The sequence below is a fragment of the Amyelois transitella genome, chromosome 13 (genome assembly GCF_032362555.1).
Source record: "Amyelois transitella isolate CPQ chromosome 13, ilAmyTran1.1, whole genome shotgun sequence".
Taxonomy (NCBI): domain Eukaryota; kingdom Metazoa; phylum Arthropoda; class Insecta; order Lepidoptera; family Pyralidae; genus Amyelois; species Amyelois transitella.
This window is the reverse complement of record NC_083516.1, coordinates 7,074,768-7,093,615: the sequence shown is the minus strand read 5'-3', so window position 1 is coordinate 7,093,615 and position 18,848 is coordinate 7,074,768. Positions and strand designations below refer to the sequence as shown.

Here is an 18,848-nt window from a genome sequence, read left to right as displayed (position 1 = left end):
CTAGCCTGGCGGTAGATCTTCCCTTTATGGCGGCCGAGCCCAAACTATCGCTCCCGGTACAGACGCAAATGAGTTTGCTAAATGTGGCCATGACCATCGTCTTTCCAAAAGCCGAGAGCCTTTATTGCTCACTCGTTCCCAGATCAGCCGCGTTGCACAAAAAAAAAGTCTTTGGGCACCCCATTGGCTTAGTAAAAGTACAAATAATACTGGTTAATCGATGATCAGAAAAGTTAGGCTAAAGTAGACCGACACCGGCGCCGGTTTCGTGGATGGATTTAGAGATATGTATCTAATGGCGTTGTACAAACCTCACATTTCAGCTTATTCCCAGTGTACGAAAGAGTAAACAGTTTCAATATTTGATAAATAAGCCACAGGGAGCAATTAAATGTCTCATGCAACGTAAAATTCTGTTTGATGGCAACACCATGGTAGATGATGTACGCCTCGCTCACCATAGAATGAAAGCACTGAAGTAACGTGCACAGGATCGGAGCTTCAAACACTGCATTTATTTCTCTTTTCGTCTCAATGACTTTGACATAAATTAATTCCAATTTCCTCAAAGTAACAGTTGCAGGTCGATTCTCTACTTTGATGAAATATCCCATGGGATTTTTTTGGTCTTTTATCAAATTCAAACAATTCTCATTAATGATACCTAGCGAAGCAATAGCCATAAAAATAAGAGCACTATAGAATGCTAATATTGTGTACTGTATTGTCATGGGTAGGTTGAATGAGAACGTTACTAATACAATTTTCCAAATGGTATCCGCCCTGGAGAAATTAACGCATATCATTGCGCAGAATATGAAAGCGACTATTGCAACGCAACATTGAACTTGACAGTACAACTTCTCCAATACACGGTCCTCATGTCTCGGCAGTTCATTCCAAGTAGAAACGAGAGAATTCAATATTTTAATATATTTACATCCATTTCTGTATGCACAGATGTAAGACACAAACACGACAATATTTAAAATAAACAGTTCAAAAATGTAATTCATTTGCGTTGTTATAGCGTCGGTGAAAGAATTGGATTCTAAATTTAAAATTACATTTTGCAGATGAAAGAAAAGAAATGCAACAATAATCAAATTGAGAGATAAGGCACATATAGCATTGAAAAATATAGATTTTTTGATTGCTTTACAGCCTTTTGAAGTGAATTTTACACTATATGGAAATATACCAATTAGGGTTAAGGGAATATACACAATTATAAAGATCGTCTTCAAGTCGTAATTGGCCTTTTTCTTACAGAGCTTATTCTTCACACGTGTGAACATTGTGACTAGAGCGTTACGTATGAATACATTATTGTAATATTCAATGGTAATTAGTAACTCCCTGAGAGTGCAACGATTATAATACTGCGAGTATACCTATTACTCGTTGATAATAATCTATGTGTATTATTTATTCAAGGAGTTCGTGTTGCAACGAATGGCAAGACTATTAAATGCCTATCAGCAGTACTTTACGTGGTTTCTCGTTTCGTAATGAGTCTTAAACACAAAAATATTGTTTTTTGATACCCCTCAATATTGGTCATAATCAGTATAATGAGTTAGAGAACCGGTAACTTTCTACCATCAACCTATAATTTCGAATAAAACATTTATATAGCTTCAATCAATCATGTTATCTTAAACCTTAAACCCATTATTCACTGTAATGAGCCTTAGTATCCCACTTCCTTCTAAACCTATCTATACTAATACTAGCTGTTGCCCGCGACTTTGTCCGTGTAAATTTCGACTTGAATATTGATCATACAGTCAGATACAGACAGACAAAAAATGTAAAAAAAATCTCTACCCATTTCAGTCAAAATATTAAATGTACAGACAAAATATTTTTACCGTTTTATTATATGTAGTATTTTGATTTTCAGTTTTTCAGCGAGCGACTTCCATCTAACCTCTGCAACCTTGCACTCAACCTAAACCTACTTGGACTATGATTACACATCCAGTTGCCTGAATATGCACCGCTACTCTTCCTTCACGAAATGTGTCCTCACCATAATAGAATCGTTTAACGATCAAACAAATGATTGTAACTCAGAAGAGATTCACTGGTTCTGGGACTTGCAAGAAATCAAACAGGTTTACCTTGGTTGAGTCGCATACCATAATCGTTTGACCACCGTTTGAGTTCTTCACCGTTGTTTACGTGTTTTACAGTAAATAAAGTGAAAATACCGCCCATTGTACTTTCACAATTTAATATTAATTTCTAAATTACTATTTATACCTATCCACTATTCAAATACTCAAATGAAGTCGCTTGATAGCTAGCTCCATTTTGAAATGTTCTGAAATTCATTCAGATCATTTCACGTCTACAGCGTTACGTATGAAAATATTAATATAATATCTGAATAGTTACTAATTTATCTTACTGAGAGTGGAACGATTATAAAACTGCGAGTATTTTACTCGTTGATAATAATCTATGTGTGTTATTTATTCAACGACTTCATGATACAACGAATAGCAATACTATTAAATGTCTATCAGCAGTACTTAATATGTCTCAAAGCACAAAAATATTGTTTTTGATACCCCTCAATGTTGGTCATTATCACTACAACGAGTTAGAGAACCGGTACGTAAGTTTCTACCATCAACCTATAATTTCGAAAAAAACATTTATATAACTTCAATCAATCATGATTTAACACACACCTTAAGACCATACTCCATTGTAATGAGCTTAAGTATCCTACTTCTTCTATTATAAATAAACTAGCTTTTGCCCGCGGCTTCGCCCGCGCAAATGTATTTTCGATTATAAGGATACGCCATATAATTTCACCCATTTTTAATCCCGTATCGTGCGGGACTGTGAAGTTTATATTTGATTTAAATTCATATGGCTTCTCCCGTCTTGTTCCGTCTCCTCTCGTTCTCCCAACCTGTTGTGTCCCGTCCTGCCCCGTCCAGTCCTATCCTGTCCCATCCCATCCTATTTAGTGCCATCCTGCTTTCCGCAACTGATACGTATTTTTTACTAACCAATATTTAAGACTTCTCGCACTTCGACACCCATCAAAAAACGAAGTTTTATACAAACTTCCAACCCTTATTTTTCGTCCTTGAGATGCAGTTTTCAAAATCCAATGTTTTGATGATTTATTTCTTACTAACCAAAATTTAATTCTAAAATTTCATGTGCCTAACGTTAAAACTGACGAAATTTCATACAAATTTACAACCCTTATTTCACCGGGATAGGAATGCAATTTTTAAAATCTTATTACTGTATTCGAATTTTTTACTAAACAAATCTAACATTTCCTGTGTCCAACATTAAAAATGACAAAGTTTCATACAAACTTACCACCTCTATTTCACCCCCTTAGAAATGCAATTTACAAAATCTAATTAATGAATTATTATTTTAATCTAACCGTAAATTTAAATCACAATTTTCTGGTGTCCAATACTAAAAATGACGAAGTTTCATACAAACTTGCAACCCCTATTTCACCCCCTTAGGAATAGAATTTCCAAAAATCCTTTCTTAGTGCATCCCTCCTAATTAAAATCTACCTTTCTGATAAATTTCATCTTTATTGGCTCAGTAGATTTCGAGATTTCGTGATTCCTAAATGAGTGTTTTTCGCTTTTATAGATCTGATGATGGTATTCCAGGGAAATCAAGGGCAAACCTCAAATTTACAGGCAATTACGTTTTTGACAATTTCATAGATCTGTTTAAGTATTTGCGTCTGATAGTCATCATCCCATGTGAATGAGCTGATGATGGAAGGTACAACTCCTCAACGGTTAGGAATTGAAAGTAAATTCTTACGAAGTTATACGTACATGTGAGGCTATTAGGTTGACCTGATAATAAAAAAAGTAAATCTCATTAACGTTAAGAATTTAGGTGAAAATGGATGCGGACAAATTTCGTCTCTTCACTTGTTTCCTTTTAGCTGTTTGTATGGGTAGTGTTAACACAAAATAGGGATTTAAAGGCGTGATGTTATTAATGTTATGCATGTATGTACATAATTATGTATGTTATTATGTATGTTAAAGAGACGACTGAAAGTTGTCATACAAAGTCTTTTTTTTAAGGATGGGAAATCATCAAATGACCTCTCCCGCTCTGGGTGGAACGGAAGGGAGTGTCAGACTTTTACTGACTAAAACCCACCTCGTTCCTTCAGTTGCCCTTTGCGTTCCGGGGCCACGGTATCTCGTTAGAACTTTCCCGCAGCCCCGGCTCAGTTTATCCCGTTTCCCCCCCTTGGGGGTTGACATTTCAAAAATCCCTTCTTAGTGCTCACTTATGTTACTAAAGGAACCTCTGTTCAAAATCTCAGACTCCTATACCGAGCGGTTTCGGCTGTGCGTTAATAAATCAGTCACCCAATCGCACCCCCTAAATCACGATTGGAGGGTAGTTTGAAAAAACTTATAATGTCAAACATATTAACTTGCCTATGTACGTGTTCATGCCAAGTTTCAAGTTTATAAACCCAAGGAATAAGATTTTTCATAGAAACGTTTTTACCCCTTTTCCCCCCCTTGGGGGTTGAATTTCCAAAAATCCTTTCTTAGTGCTCCCCTACATATCCCAAGGAACCTACATTCCAAATTTCAGCTGTCTACGACCAGTAGTTTCGACTGTGCGTTGTCTGTCAGTCAGTCACTCAGTAACGGAAGAGTTTTATATATATAGATTAAATGCGAAAGTTTGTAAATATGTGTGTTAATAAGTAACGAATGTTAGGTACTCTCACGCAAAAACTATTGCACAGATTTTCATTGGAATAACATAATTAGTTAAAATTTATAGAGTTTTCTATAAATTTTAAATGTAAAATATAATATGAAAATATTTCAATATAAGCTATCTCTTAAATATACATATGTATATATATCTAAAAACAGAATAACACTAATCTATATTAATATTATAAAGCTGAAGAGTTTGTTTGTTTGTTTTAACGTGCTAATCTCAGGAACTACTGGTTCTAATTGAAAAATTATTTTTGCGTTGAATAGACTATTTATCGAGGAAGGCTTTAAGCTATGTACCTATATGTCGCAGGAAAATGAAGTAACCAGAGATTTCGCGAAATCCCTAGGGATAATACGAAATCTCGGCATATGTTGAATATTCTTAATTACGACGACTTCTTACTAAAATGGGCAGTGAAATGTCGTTTCACTAAATTAAATCTAGTGAAATATCAGAAAAACGGATACCTCCGAGTAAAAATCGTCCAATGTATCTCACTCCCTTTCTCTACCCAAACGGACACAAGTGGGAGCGGAAGGAAGCTCTCTGTGGAAGCGGCCGCCGCGTCACGAATATAAGCGAGGGCAGGTCATGCTTCTGGCAACGAAGCGGTAGGCGATGGCACCGTGTGGTTTTAGTGGGTTCAAGCCCCACATAACACGTCCGGCTTCCTGTACTCGGCCGGGTAAACGAAGGTCTTTCCACACGTAAAAAAATTGGTTAGTTTAGGTTAATAATTATGTAAATACTTTTAAAAGGACTTAGCACGAACCTTTTTCATTCTTTATTTCACTAGATTTAGATGAGTGAAATGATATATCACTATATTGAAATAGTATTTTGTCATATCATTAAATTTTTTTTTGTAAGAAGATGTATTAAATAGGAATATTCACCATCTTCCGTGATTTCGTGGTATACCTAGGGATTTCGTGAAATCTCTGATATCCTCATTTCTCTGCGACATAATAACATCACGCTGCAACTGTAAGGAGCAAAGAAATAATGGAATATGTGAAAAAAACGGGGAAAATTATTCATCCTTGAGAGCTTCAATGATGCCCAAAACAACTATACCACGCTAGTTAGCTACATATAAGATGTAGGTACTTTTACTAAATCAGCAAAGGGTACTGTAACTGTAAATTTCATAAGATTCATTCTAATTAAATATTCTTATTGCTAGAAATAAATACTTAACTATTTTTCAATTACTCATTGCAGACATCCGTCTCAATATTGTCGTGACAGTCTATTCAAAACCTCAAAGAAATTTCTGTCAAAATAATGAATTAGAAAGTGTATATAAAATTGAAAAATATTGAAAAAAAATATGAAAATTTTTCGTAGTCTTTTAAATATATATCGATCACAGGGACGACAGTTGGTCGGGGTCACGTCTTATATACCTACAAGATGGACTAAGCCTAGGAAAAAATACAGCACCTGTCCTCAGGGAATGAAGGTCACAATATGCGGTGCTGCTGGAGCAACAGGTCAGCCTTGAAAAACGAGATTTGCGAATAAGTTAATACATAAATATTATATATATATATATCTTTATCCGTTACGGGATAAACAGAACCAGCTGTATTGAGAAGACCGAACGGGTGTTAAGCTTTATGGCTAAATTCTTTATCTTTGACTTTTGAATTCTTTCATATTTAAAGCTGATTTGAGATATATATTAATTTATTATGATAGTAGGTCAACCTCTAGCGCTGTTGCTGAAACAGTGTCCATTGCTAGACGAAATAGCACTGTATGACGTGTGCGCTACATGCGGATATGGCATGGAGCTGAGTCACGTGGACACGAAGTGCAAAGTCTCGTCGTTTTCGGGCCGACATATGCTATGTGATGCTCTCAAGGTATTACTTTCGTCCGTTCAGCATTTTATTTGCATAAGTCCTGGTTACATAAGGAGGTCTGCCTTTGACTATGATCCTTCTCTCGTAGCAACACACGCGCGACGAGTTTGTATCGCGCGAAAAGCTATCGCTGTTTCGCTTTTTTATAAGACATGAAATGGAACAGGGATAGTTTTTGCGTGATATCGCGCGTGCCATTCTACGGGAACTGGAATAAGTAAGTCTTGTCAGTTGTCAGTTGCTTGAATATGCACCGCACTTCTCTTCCGTGACGAAATTTTTCCTCACCATAATAGCATCTTTTAACGATATAGCAAATGACTCACGAGTAACTCAGAAAAGAGTCACTGTTACATGGACAAGGAAGAATTCGAACCGGTTTACCTTGGTTGAATTACATACCATTACCATTCGACCGATATTGTGTTTTACTGTTATGCTAAGCGAAAAGATCGCCTATTGTATTTTCACAATTTAATATTTATTACTGAATTATTATTTATATGCGCAATTTAAATATTCAAATGAAGCCGCTTGAGTCTAACTCCAATTAAATTTTGTCTGTCCGCTCCGTTTCTTCACGAAGTGACACTTTTTGTCTTGTTCTCGTGTATTGCCAATAATTATTATTTATCAAACAATATCAAAAAGTAAATTATATTTGTTATCCGCAAAAATAATTATAATTTTTTTTTTACAGGGAGCTAAAGTGGTTGTGATAGTGGCACGGAATTGTAGTGACACTTTTGAAAACAGTGCTCCTATCATCACAGAAATCACATTGCAGATTTGTAATATGTGCCCAACCGTGAGTACTTCTTAGAATATAAAGTATGACCAAAAAAAAAAAATACGTACTTAACTCCGTAGTTGTTAGTTGCATTGCACTCCATACCTGATAGACTCTGCTTTTCTCAAAAGAACAAAATTGACTCGCTTTTCATATTAAAGATATACTATAGACTTTACACAAAAGAACAGAAAGAAATATTTAAACATTATTATTTTGTTTATTTTTGCGTACTACGCGAAATACGTCTTAGTGCGAAGCTGCTACGCCAAAGCTACAATGAATCGCTCCGGCGTAGACCTAACCGATACGCCGTAGCACGACTTCACATCATAGAATATTTTGAAATAAATCTCAAATATTCTTTAATATATCCAGGCTTTCGTCATAGTGGCAACAGAGCCAGTGGAAAGTATGGTCCCTTTAGTCGGTGAAATCCAAAGGTTACGTGGGGCATACAATCCACGGTCGTTGTTGGGCTGTGTGGAGTTAAACTGTGTCCGAGCCAACACTGTCTTGGCTGATTTCTTGAGGGTACCGCCGGAGTCTGTAAGGGTGCCGGTAATAGGAGGCGCGACCCCGCAGACCATGGTACCTGTGCTGTCCGCGGCTGTTCATCCTTGTACTATGACGCAGGAACAGGTAAAACATTAATCTATACTAATATTATAAAGCTGAAAGGTTTGTTTGTTTGAACGCGCTATTCTCAGGAACTACTGGTTCGAATTGAAAAATTTTTTACCAGTAGTTCCTATAATTTTGCGTTGAATAGACCATTTATCAAGGAAGGCTTTAGGCTAAACAAAATCACGCTACAACTATAAGGAGCAAAGAAATAATGGTAAATGTGATGAAAAACGGGGAAAATAATTACTTCCTTGTGGGCTTCAATGATGCCCAAAATAACTATTCCACGCGGACGAAGTCGCGAGCACAGCTAGTAAGGAATAAGATGTTCTAAAATTATAGTCCAGTTGTGAAATAAGTGGTTATGAATCACCAATACCTCAGTGTATTGTAGCATTTTTGTTTATTCCCATAGAATCTAGTAAGTGTTTCCACACACTTGCTCTAATTGTATCTTTCCCGGGGGAAGTCAGAGGTACGCCTTCATAGGTTTTGGTCATCCAAAATCCTGACACAGATCTACTCCTGTCAAACCTTCGCAACTTGCTGAAGAACCTGACCCTGGTTAGATCATTGGATTAGATTTTGTGTCCTGATATTTCAGATTGAATGCGTGACTTCCTGCATAATGAGTGGTAACGATGCTGTTTGCGCCGCCAAAGGCTGTTGTACTGAGACGGCTTGTCTCGCCGGCGCGTACGCAGTAGCCCGGACCACTATCAACGTGGTTAAAGGTCTGCAAGGAGGAAAAAAGCTGGTTCAGTGCGCGTACGTTGATAGTATGGGTACCTGCGCGCCTGACTGCCAGTTCTTCGCTAGTGAAGTAAGTATACGAGGCTTGTGTCCGCACGTAAGCCTCCGTTTTGAGACCCTTTTTGCGTGGAGGCACCTAGTTTCTCCTCGGTCGCACTATCCCGTTCCCACAGGAAACCAAAAAGCGCGATGGTGAGGACCAAGCATTACTGAAGGTCCCCGGATTATACAGAAATAACAGTGAAGTAAGTAATAACTACGAGTAGTTCTTTGCTATATAATAAAGATCGTACCTAATTTCTTTGAAGTTTCATAGCGTTTGCAATTCTAATACTTAGAAAATTTATAATATTTTCGTCTCGTCTTGGAATTATAAAGATGTGAAAATCTAGTTCTTAGTACTTTTTTCTTATAATAAAGTTATTTAGATGTTGTTATTATTTTCCAGGTGGTACTGGGGCCTTCTGGTGTCGAGAAGAATCAAGGAATACCAGAGTTGACAAAGTTTGAGAACTGTCTTCTGTGTAATTGTTTGCCGTACGTCAGAAACGAAATAGCTCGTTCTATTTGCTTGGTATGTTTATTTCATTGTTATTCGAATCTCTATTCAACCAGACCATTGTAATTATAAAACATAAACATTTTTCCCAAACAAATAGTTTCTCTTTTCAAATCTGCAATCTATATTTTAGGTATATTCAATGTGCACCCAATGCTGCTGCAGCAACTGTTACGTGCACCCCAGCACGTGCTACTCCCCGCCGGTGCTGCCGTGCGTGCCGCCCGTCAACTGGACGTGTGACTGTCCGGACGCGTGTCGCGATGAGTACCTCGCGTCCGTGAGTATATGTGTACCTAATGCTGCTTTAACAATGTTTCGTGCTACTGCCGGTAGTTGCGGTCCGGGCTCTCTTCAACACAACTACTTTGGATAATAACGTTTTTAATACGAGCACGCCTTTCAAATGCGGAAGCGAGAACGGGAGTTCAAAGTTTCAACTACGGCTCTCACTTCCGCTGCTCGATCAGCTCTCATAATTTTGAAGACTGTTGAAGCAGGCTTTGCTTTAAGAACAAGGCCTACCGGGACCTGGAGATAACAGCAATAAAAGCGCTGCATAATACTGACACAATTACTCCATTGCCTTGCGATGCTACAAAACTGTAGTGCTTATTCGTGAAGGATAAAAGAGAGTTCCGAGTCTTTTTTTCTCTCATGACCTCGTCAAAAGCTGGGTTGTAAGGAAACAGGTCACTGTCCACCTTTAAGCGATGGGATCGTTTTTGCTTCCCAACGCCGACAATAAACCACTGGTACTGTCCTCCCTCATTGCTATAAGATTTAAATCTGATGCTTCTGATGCTGTATAACCTTTTAATTATATATTTGCAGATTTGCCGTGAAATGACTTGCCAGTGTGGCAGCACAGAGCTGTGCTGGCGCCCCCGCGACGTGGACTACGACGCGGCCCGCGCTGCCAACCTGACGCACCAGATGCCTTTGAAGAGTTGCGCTTGCTCTGTGTGCCGGGTACCGAGGAGTGTACAGATCGAGCAACAAATACGAGAGAAGGCCATGGACCCTTGTAAATTCTAATTTGTAATTATATAAGAACAAATTTCAAAATTTGAATTAAGAGAATTCTTTGAAATTTGTTCTTACTGCATTACATAAAACAAACGAATTAGACCCTTAAGTTTCAAACGTACCTACTACATGTGACGAATTAGATTAGAATGGTGTAACTAATCAAAGCAAAGTAAGTCGAATTTTAAGCGTAATAAATACATCCGCATTCGGATGCGCTGAATTGCTGCAAAAACATAAGCATGGGATACATCCGCTATTCCCTTAAATCAGGATGTAGTAGTTTCCATAACGTCAAACTTAACAAATTTTAGAAAGAACTTCATTTAAAAATCTACTTACAATATTAATATTTTAGATTTTTCAATCCGATTCAATCGTTTTGCCCGATCGTTATCTGTCAATGTTTTGTAAACGTTTTTATATTCTTTACTGTTTTATAAACGATATGTGATAATAAAATGCATTTAATGTAAAAAATTAAAAACAGTTTTATTTACATAAACAACATCATAAGTCTATCATAAAAATACAATCACAACGGCACAAAGACTTAAACAGACACTTTCAAATGTTGAACACATTAATAATCTTGCACGTAATATTTTCAAGTTTCGATCGGAATTCGCCAAAAAAGGTCCCACATGGTATGTGCTCCTCTGTCTAAAAATAAATGATACTGAATTTTCTTCTTAACAATAAACGTGTAACATTAAATATCATGTTTATTTCCCGTTCTCTGGGAATTGCAAGATGTTATCTGAATTCCCAACTACCTAATTAACATACAATCTCATACATGTCTAATTTAAGCTTCGTTTGGGCCAGAAAACAAGAATGCGTCTTTTCTACTATATGGAACCCGTAAAAGTATCAAATCCTAATTACAACTTATATTCCAACACTTCCAACTTATAATGCGAAAGTAAGTTTTTTTATAGCTTTACCGTTGAACTCAGATTTCTTGTGGTTCCACGATTTGTCCCATTGATCGGACCACGAGTCTTTGTTTAATAACATATTTAATCATCCTAATATTTAGACAGGACACAGAAAAACAGGACATTTATAGATTTAGTTTAAGCTGCGGGCAAATGCTAGTAGAACATACCTATAAGATGTATTCAACCTATCTATGTACCTTGTGCCCTTCATTTATGTCCATTGCCTTCTTTGCTTTCGTATTATGATTTGTTTGACTTTTAGATTTTGTTGGCAAATACTTCTGAAACAATGTGAAATTGCGAATTTTCAAGAAATTTGTTTCGAAATAATATAGTTTTATATATAAAGCTAAAGCTTACCCTTGATTCACTTTTAAATTGTGAACTGGAAATAAAGCGGTTTGTAACACTATGTAGGTACGAAACATTCTTTGCTTGCAAACCAATTAAATAAATTAATTGTTAATTAAATAAAATACTTGTTGAAAACTTACTTTCAAAACGTTGATATTGACTACGGATGGTATCGGGTTGGATCCTGCAGTCTCACACTTATGTTTTGGGTACTTCTAAAATTCACAAAAATAAAACAAATTATTATCAGGATCAATAAATATAAGGTTCGTTGATAAACGTGAAACAATGACTTATGATTTTGGTTCGGCCTTCCACCAGAATGTCTCCCGTTCGATCAAGATTCACCTTTCCCTGTCCAAAGTTTTCATTTGCTTGCCTTGTATATTTGCTTACTTGACCTGTTTTCATTGATCTTTTCAAGATGAACAATCGATTAATTTAAGCATTCCTGTCACTTTATGCCTTCTTACCTTTGGTACACATATTAATATCCCCGATGGACCGACGTTGGGGGCAAGTTCTCGAAAGCACGGCCCAATGGAAGCTTTACCTTCCAACATCCAAACTTGACTCCGCACTCCCATATCCTGAAAAGAGGTAAGCATAACCTCTTTATTCAAATTAAGTCACAAAAGTATTAATATTTCGTGACAAAAAGTACTTAGTTCTTTCACAGAGATGTGGCAATTCTAGATATGTATACAAAATGTAAAATATGACGGGTACTGGTTGGTAATATTTGATGGTCGGAAGAATTCAAAGTCTTTTAAAATTAACTGATTGATAATATTGGTCTTCGTTCTTAATTTTGATTATAAAGTTTAACCTTAACTTACCCTCACATGAACCTTTCTCAGATATTCCTCGTCTTCCCATGATATTTCTTTTTTCTTTGTTGCACTTGAACTCGCCGCCTAAAATTAAAATATTACAGCTTTATTCTAGTTCTTATTCATAATCATTTAATTTAAATGTCTGCTTTGGTGAATCCTGTATCCAGCAACTAATTTACCTATATGACTGCAACTACACCTTAAAAGATTTCCACTAAATCAATAGGTAGTATAAAATAATATAAAAGGCCAATATCTTACCATTTCGCCTATTTTTGTCGCATGCTCATATGAAGATATATCAGCAGAATTCTCATCATACCTTTCATTGTCTCCATTGGCCTAAAGAAACCGATTATGAATGTTAGTTATTTTATTGTTGCTTGCTTTCTTTTTTACCCATGACCCCTGTAATAGTCCATGGAGGCATCAGGAATTATTTTATTCTTTAATTAAGCCAACTAATTTAAAACTCAAATAGGTTCATGATCTTGACAGTGAATGTAGATCATTTATTGTATAGATACTGCCTCACTGCGAAGATTCCAATAGAATTAAGTTTATAAATAATATTTTTAAGTAGGGTAGAGCCACCAAAGAGTACGCGCTACCAAAGAGTACGCAATGCCCATAAAAGTATTTTTTATTCTTGTACTGGAAAGACTGGCTTATCTGTCAGTGGCAAATGTAATATCAAAGTATCGGACAAGGATGCGCTTCATTGAGGTATTTATTTACAATTTTATAACTAAAAATAGTTTTTAGATTAGTTTGATCTTATTTTTTAACAATTTAAAATATGTTTTATAAGACTGGCTATAAATTTATACCTATCAAATGTTGTTTTACATTAAATATGTGTTCCAAATTTTGTTTTTATTCATAGGTTATGTCGCTACAACACTTGCTTTCAAAAATTATAATGACCGTAGATTAAATACCCCTATTTCGTAAGAGTACGCACCCAAAGAGTGCGCACGCGTACTCTTACCTTGTGTGTCGCAAAAATTTATATTGCTTGGGTTTGTTCAGGTTTTTTTAATATTTAACAGGACCTGGCATCATCATGGGTAAATATATTAGAAAATCCAACAGAAAATTAGTAATATTATTATTATGTTGGTACATGTAAAATGTGCACGGGCCCATAGGGTCATTTTGGAGGTCATTTGGGAGGCGTTCATGGGGCCGAAGCCAACATGAAGAGCCCTTTGGTACCTTACGTTCAAAAGTGAGATGGCTGCAGCTGTGGAGATCCCTTGATTGGGATACACCAACGGACAGCCCTCCACAGCTGCCAAACTATTTCCAGAGAGGGATTTAGTTAGTCTTGGTCATGCGGATGGGATGCAAGTGGATTGGATTACTGGGCTATGGAGTGAGATACGGACATCTGCCTCGAAAATCTCTCACGTAATTTTGATTAGGCAGATGGTGACTCGCTGCTCATTGGCTATACAGCAGCCTGTGGGCACCCTAAATAAGCCACCATGCGGCGGGTATGACCCCGTGCTGGTTTCCCCGCTATTACGCCATTACGCTATACACTTCCATCCTGGAGCATAGGATCTGCTCTTGCGACTCCACTCTGGCGGGCCGGTTAAGGCAAGCCAGAGGCAGGGATAGTCTCACTGTGTGTATTTGTGTGTATAGCGCAGCGCATGTCTGTATGTTCCCCAGGAGGTAGGGTCCGTGGTGTCGCCACTCACCAACGGTTCCGCCACAAGCCGCCCCGCGGAAACTGACTGCACTGGGAAGGAAACCCTTCCACAGAGGGCGATGGGGTCGTCACGTCCCTACGCCTTTATTATTATTAAGAAGTAATTAGATGCCCTCTTTGTCTTGAAACTAACGTTGAACCGCCACAAGAGGATTGGATCCAATGTAATAAATATGAAGCCTGGTGGCATGATGAGTGCACAGACTATGTCGGGTTTGGATCCTTCACGTGTGATGACTGCTAGAGCTGATGATCTTATTCTGCTTTCATGCGTACTCTTACCTTCTATGAAAGGTACTCAGCGCGTACTCTTTGCGAAGCACTACCCTAAGAGTACGCATGGTAGGAGTTCTAAGTTTAAGCGTTTTTAAGTATTTTTTAATGATATTACTCAAGAATAAGATTTCAAAGAATGTTCCTAATTAACCAAAGTTTTAAATAAATAATAAGTACAAAGTGTATGATCAAAGTTGATTTTTCTAGAAATAAAAGTTTAAAAAGTGCGTACTCTTTGGTGGCTCTACCCTAATACCTAGTTAATTAAGTACATATAAAGTTTAAAGAGGTAAGAAGGAGGCTTGACTTTGTCACTATAATTCACACGAAAATAGAATTGATCAAAAATAGAAAAGTCAGTTGGATTGTAAATAGAAACGAACTTTAATTTACATTCACCATACATTATTAACTGTATGTTATTCTTAGTAATAATACATTACTAATACTATTACAACGTATGAATATGCTAATAATAAGTTTCATAATATTCTAATAAATTAACATTGAAAGCGTAAAAATATTTTTGGTGAAGTAGCAGGTTATTGACAAATTATGTTTCAAAGCCATTCAAGATTTCTATTAGTAATTTTATATACAGAGCTAAGTATACGTGAAATCGTGACACTGTTCCCGATAGTCTAGCTGGCCATTCCCACCCGCCGGCGCCCTTGACTCAACACGTAGCGTTCCACACATACTGGGGTTTAATGGCGTCAGAGTTATGATCATTTACGGCTTAAATGTACACGTAGCGGTTGAGGTAGCGGCTCGGCGGTCGGAAATGGCCAGCCAGGGTAACATGTGAGTATGTGTGCACAAGCAGGGCGGTGGTAGATCTGGGCAATCATATCCCGGTGGCGTAGCCCGAGCGCGGGGACAGCTCGTCCTCGGAGGCCGCCTCGTACCGCACGCCGCAACAGAACAGCTGCCGCACCGCCCGGGACATGCGCGACGCCCGCGACTCGCTGCGAGGCAGCCCGCCCGCTTCCTCATCGTCAGACTATAAAAATCCAAAATTATCACTTTATTGCGTCAAATAAATCGACGTTAGATAAAAGGTATGGGCTTGAATGTAACATTGTAATGAAAATAGCCAAGGACGGGCTGCCGCGCTTTTTTATGAGACGTTTATCGTGACAGTAATGACCAAACGATAATTTCGAAAAGAGTAGGTATTCGCTATGAATAATCTCTTTTAACATTAGATGGGTACCGGCAAAATGATTGAAGAAATTACATTAGGTACGCGGGCAGAGTCGCGTAAGTATTTTTTGAGATGAAATGAAAATTTGCGAACTTCTTTACCTTGTAGATGTATTGTAAGTAATCTGTCATATGAATTTAAATTCATTCATTAACCTAATCACACGCCACGTCTTTATCCCTTGCGGGGTGGATACGGCTAGCAGTCTTGAAAAACTGATAGGCCACGTCCAGCTGTTAGACTAAATGATAGAATTGAGATTCAAATAGTGACAGGTCCCCGACCCATTCGCCTAAAAGATAAAACCCAACTTTATAAGCCTATCCCTGATGAATTGTGAAAATGAAACTGGAACCAAGTACTTATATCTAATGTGAGCATTAAAACCTCAGAGTATTGTCTTTATTTTAAATTAAAACGTACGTTGTTATTATTTCTTGACACTGTTTGGACTTTGGAACTGTACCTCTCCTGTACAGTAACGTGTTTAAAACGTGTTTGTGTCAAAATAAATAAGAAACAGATATGATGCAATTATACTCTGGATAACCGTAGCTCATGTCAGATTAACAAGAAATACAGAAAACGCTCACCCATTCTGAATGTTTCTTCGTTGCATCCGGGGTCCGCAACTCTTTGATCTCATCCGTTATGCTGTCAGTGTCAGCCTTCTTCTCCAACTGAGTCTCTTGTTTATCTTCCACTTGATTGTCAGAATGAGAAGCCACTATTTCTACACTAGGCGGGATCGGTTGTTGATGCGACGATGGTGCATCTCGCTAAAAGGATATTAGAAATAAAGAAATCCTAAATGTTGGCATTGCTTATTCACTTTTTGGAGTTGATCAAAAGGCGAGGATGTATCTGGGACTAACGCCAGGAGGAAGAAGAAGTTTTGCTTCATTTATCATCATTAATTGCCTTTTTTACCAGTAGCTACAACTCAACTCGGGACTAGTGCAGGATACTTATCATCAAACTCTCTCTCTCTCTGATCCCAACTCAAATAATACTTACTTGCGAATGTAATGATAAAACAAAAGTTATGAGATTTGAATTCGGTTTAATTTTTTTCTGGAATTACTCATTATCTATACTAATATTATAAAGCTGAAAAGTTTGTTTGCTTGTTTGTTTGAACGCACTAATCTCAGGAACTTCTGGTTCGAATTGAAAAATTCTTTTAAGTTGTTGAATAGACCATTTATCGAGGAAGGCTTAAGGCTTATATAATATCACGCTGCAACTATTAGGAGCGAAGAAATTAGAAAAAGAAACGGGGAAAATTATTCATCCTTGAGGGCTTCAATGATGCCCAAAATAACTATTCCAGGCGGACGAAGTCACGGGCACAGCTAGTTAGGAAAATATGTATAATCATCATATCTAATGCTGGCTGCATGTCGTTTAAATGTTCCGTGAAAGAATTTGGTATGCGAATGGGCTTTGAATTATGTTGAAACTACATGATTCACCTAGCATGAATACTTATATTTCTTTGTTTGGTTTCAAATAATATTGGACGTTTGAGTTTCTATCATCAATTGGAGAAAATATTTATGTTTCTTCAAAGAGGTTGCATACTACAATATTTACCTTTTATACTAAGTCGTGGAGTTATTATTTTTCTGGACTGCCTCCACATCCAATGTTATTATTATAATAGAAATAACGGTTTTCATTGGTCGTACCTTCGTTTCTATTTCCATGGGTGCTAAGGTGATAGTTTCCATGGATGGGCCCCGCTTACTGGTGACGGAACTGAATTTTTTAGACATGCTTTGCTTTTGTTTTTCGGTGGACATTGCTGTAAATACAAGTCGCTTTTAATATTTATTTTTAGTAAAAGATAACAATAAAACCTTTTTAATTGTAAGTACCCGTTTACAATATACAACGTCATCTTTTCGTGAATGTGGATAAAAAAGACCAATTAACTTTTTAATCCGCACAATAAAAATTTCGGTACTCGTGTTAAAAAAGTAACTGTAAAATCTTTTTCAAAAAATTCCAATTCATTTATGACATGCACCTAATGAATCCTCCGAAAAATAACAGTTTAATAAAACAATAGACAATACGGTACTGATAAGAAAGAAGATGGAAATAAGATCTTACCGTGGTCGCATTCTGGATCTTGCGCAGAAGACACTTTCGATTCCTCAGCTACTGCTGAAAATAAATGAAAGGGTACTATATTTCATCATTACTTTATTAACACTTTTAAACAATTCAAATGTAACTATTAAAAACTTATCAAATATACATATCATGTAACAATAATGATGAACAATTAAATGTTAACAAACAACCACCCACTTTCGGGAAAAATTTCAATAGAATTTTATTTAAAACTCACAAAGGAGAATACAGGGATCATGGCAAGTACTACACGTATCCACTTGGCATGATCCCTGTCCCTGTCCCTGTCTCTGCCTACTAAGTCCGGTGTCGCTTTTGCAGTTCAACTTAATGGTCAAAATGTCATGTATCGCTGTCATTTGTAAAGTATGTAAAGGGAACTCACTACCAACAACGGGGACTTTAGAATGCTTGCGATGGAGGTCCGTGGCTTCCTCCTGGTCGGCGCGGATGGGCTTGTGTCTGCTCGCTGTCGTCTGCTCCACCACCACAAGAGGTGCCGTGCTCCCACCACCACTTTTTTTCTCCTGTTCTGACATTCTTTATCATTCAAGCATCCATTCGTCCTTTTTCACTAAAACCACACAAATTTATCACCAAATTTTTGCCCAGCTATTTTTTTAATTATTACAAATGGGTGAAACGTCACTCTTTGTAAATTTTGACACGCGACTTTCTTGTTTTCGTATGTCTTCTATTTTCGAAATAAAAAGTCTACTGTTAATATAAAAAGGTTTTAAATCGTCGTTATTATAGTAATCAATTTTCAATTTACGTAGCAAAACAAGATTCGGGTTTTATCCTTGCGACACCCTATAATTTGATAAACTAGCCCGATCAAAGACTTTATTTATCTTTCTTACTAACTCTTCTTCTTCCACCAAGCCGACTACATGATAATACTGAGAAATAATGTTTAAAGGTCCGTAAAAACGTCCTGTATAATTTTTTATTGGTTTTGCTAGAT

At 37.1% G+C, this 18,848-nt stretch overlaps 2 protein-coding genes across 2 annotated transcripts; one reads left to right on the top strand and one right to left on the bottom strand.

The window, feature by feature from the left end:
• Window positions 1–6,015: 6,015 nt before the first annotated feature.
• LOC106132058 (malate dehydrogenase, mitochondrial) lies at window positions 6,016–11,904 on the top strand. The gene is made up of 8 exons (XM_013331372.2): window positions 6,016–6,269; window positions 6,481–6,644; window positions 7,345–7,452; window positions 7,813–8,076; window positions 8,666–8,884; window positions 9,263–9,388; window positions 9,507–9,653; window positions 10,208–11,904. The coding sequence occupies exons 1-8, from the start codon at window positions 6,107–6,109 to the stop codon at window positions 10,409–10,411; spliced, it is 1,395 nt and encodes a 464-aa protein (XP_013186826.2). The 5' UTR covers window positions 6,016–6,106; the 3' UTR covers window positions 10,412–11,904.
• Window positions 11,905–15,379: 3,475 nt separating this feature from the next.
• Window positions 15,380–18,420, bottom strand: LOC106132057 (uncharacterized). Its single transcript, XM_060947408.1, has 5 exons — window positions 18,267–18,420; window positions 17,858–17,908; window positions 17,431–17,546; window positions 16,333–16,518; window positions 15,380–15,535 (listed from the first exon to the last, which is right to left on the bottom strand). Exons 1-5 carry the CDS (start codon window positions 18,418–18,420, stop codon window positions 15,380–15,382), a joined length of 663 nt encoding a protein of 220 aa, XP_060803391.1.
• Between the last annotated feature and the right edge of the window lie 428 nt (window positions 18,421–18,848).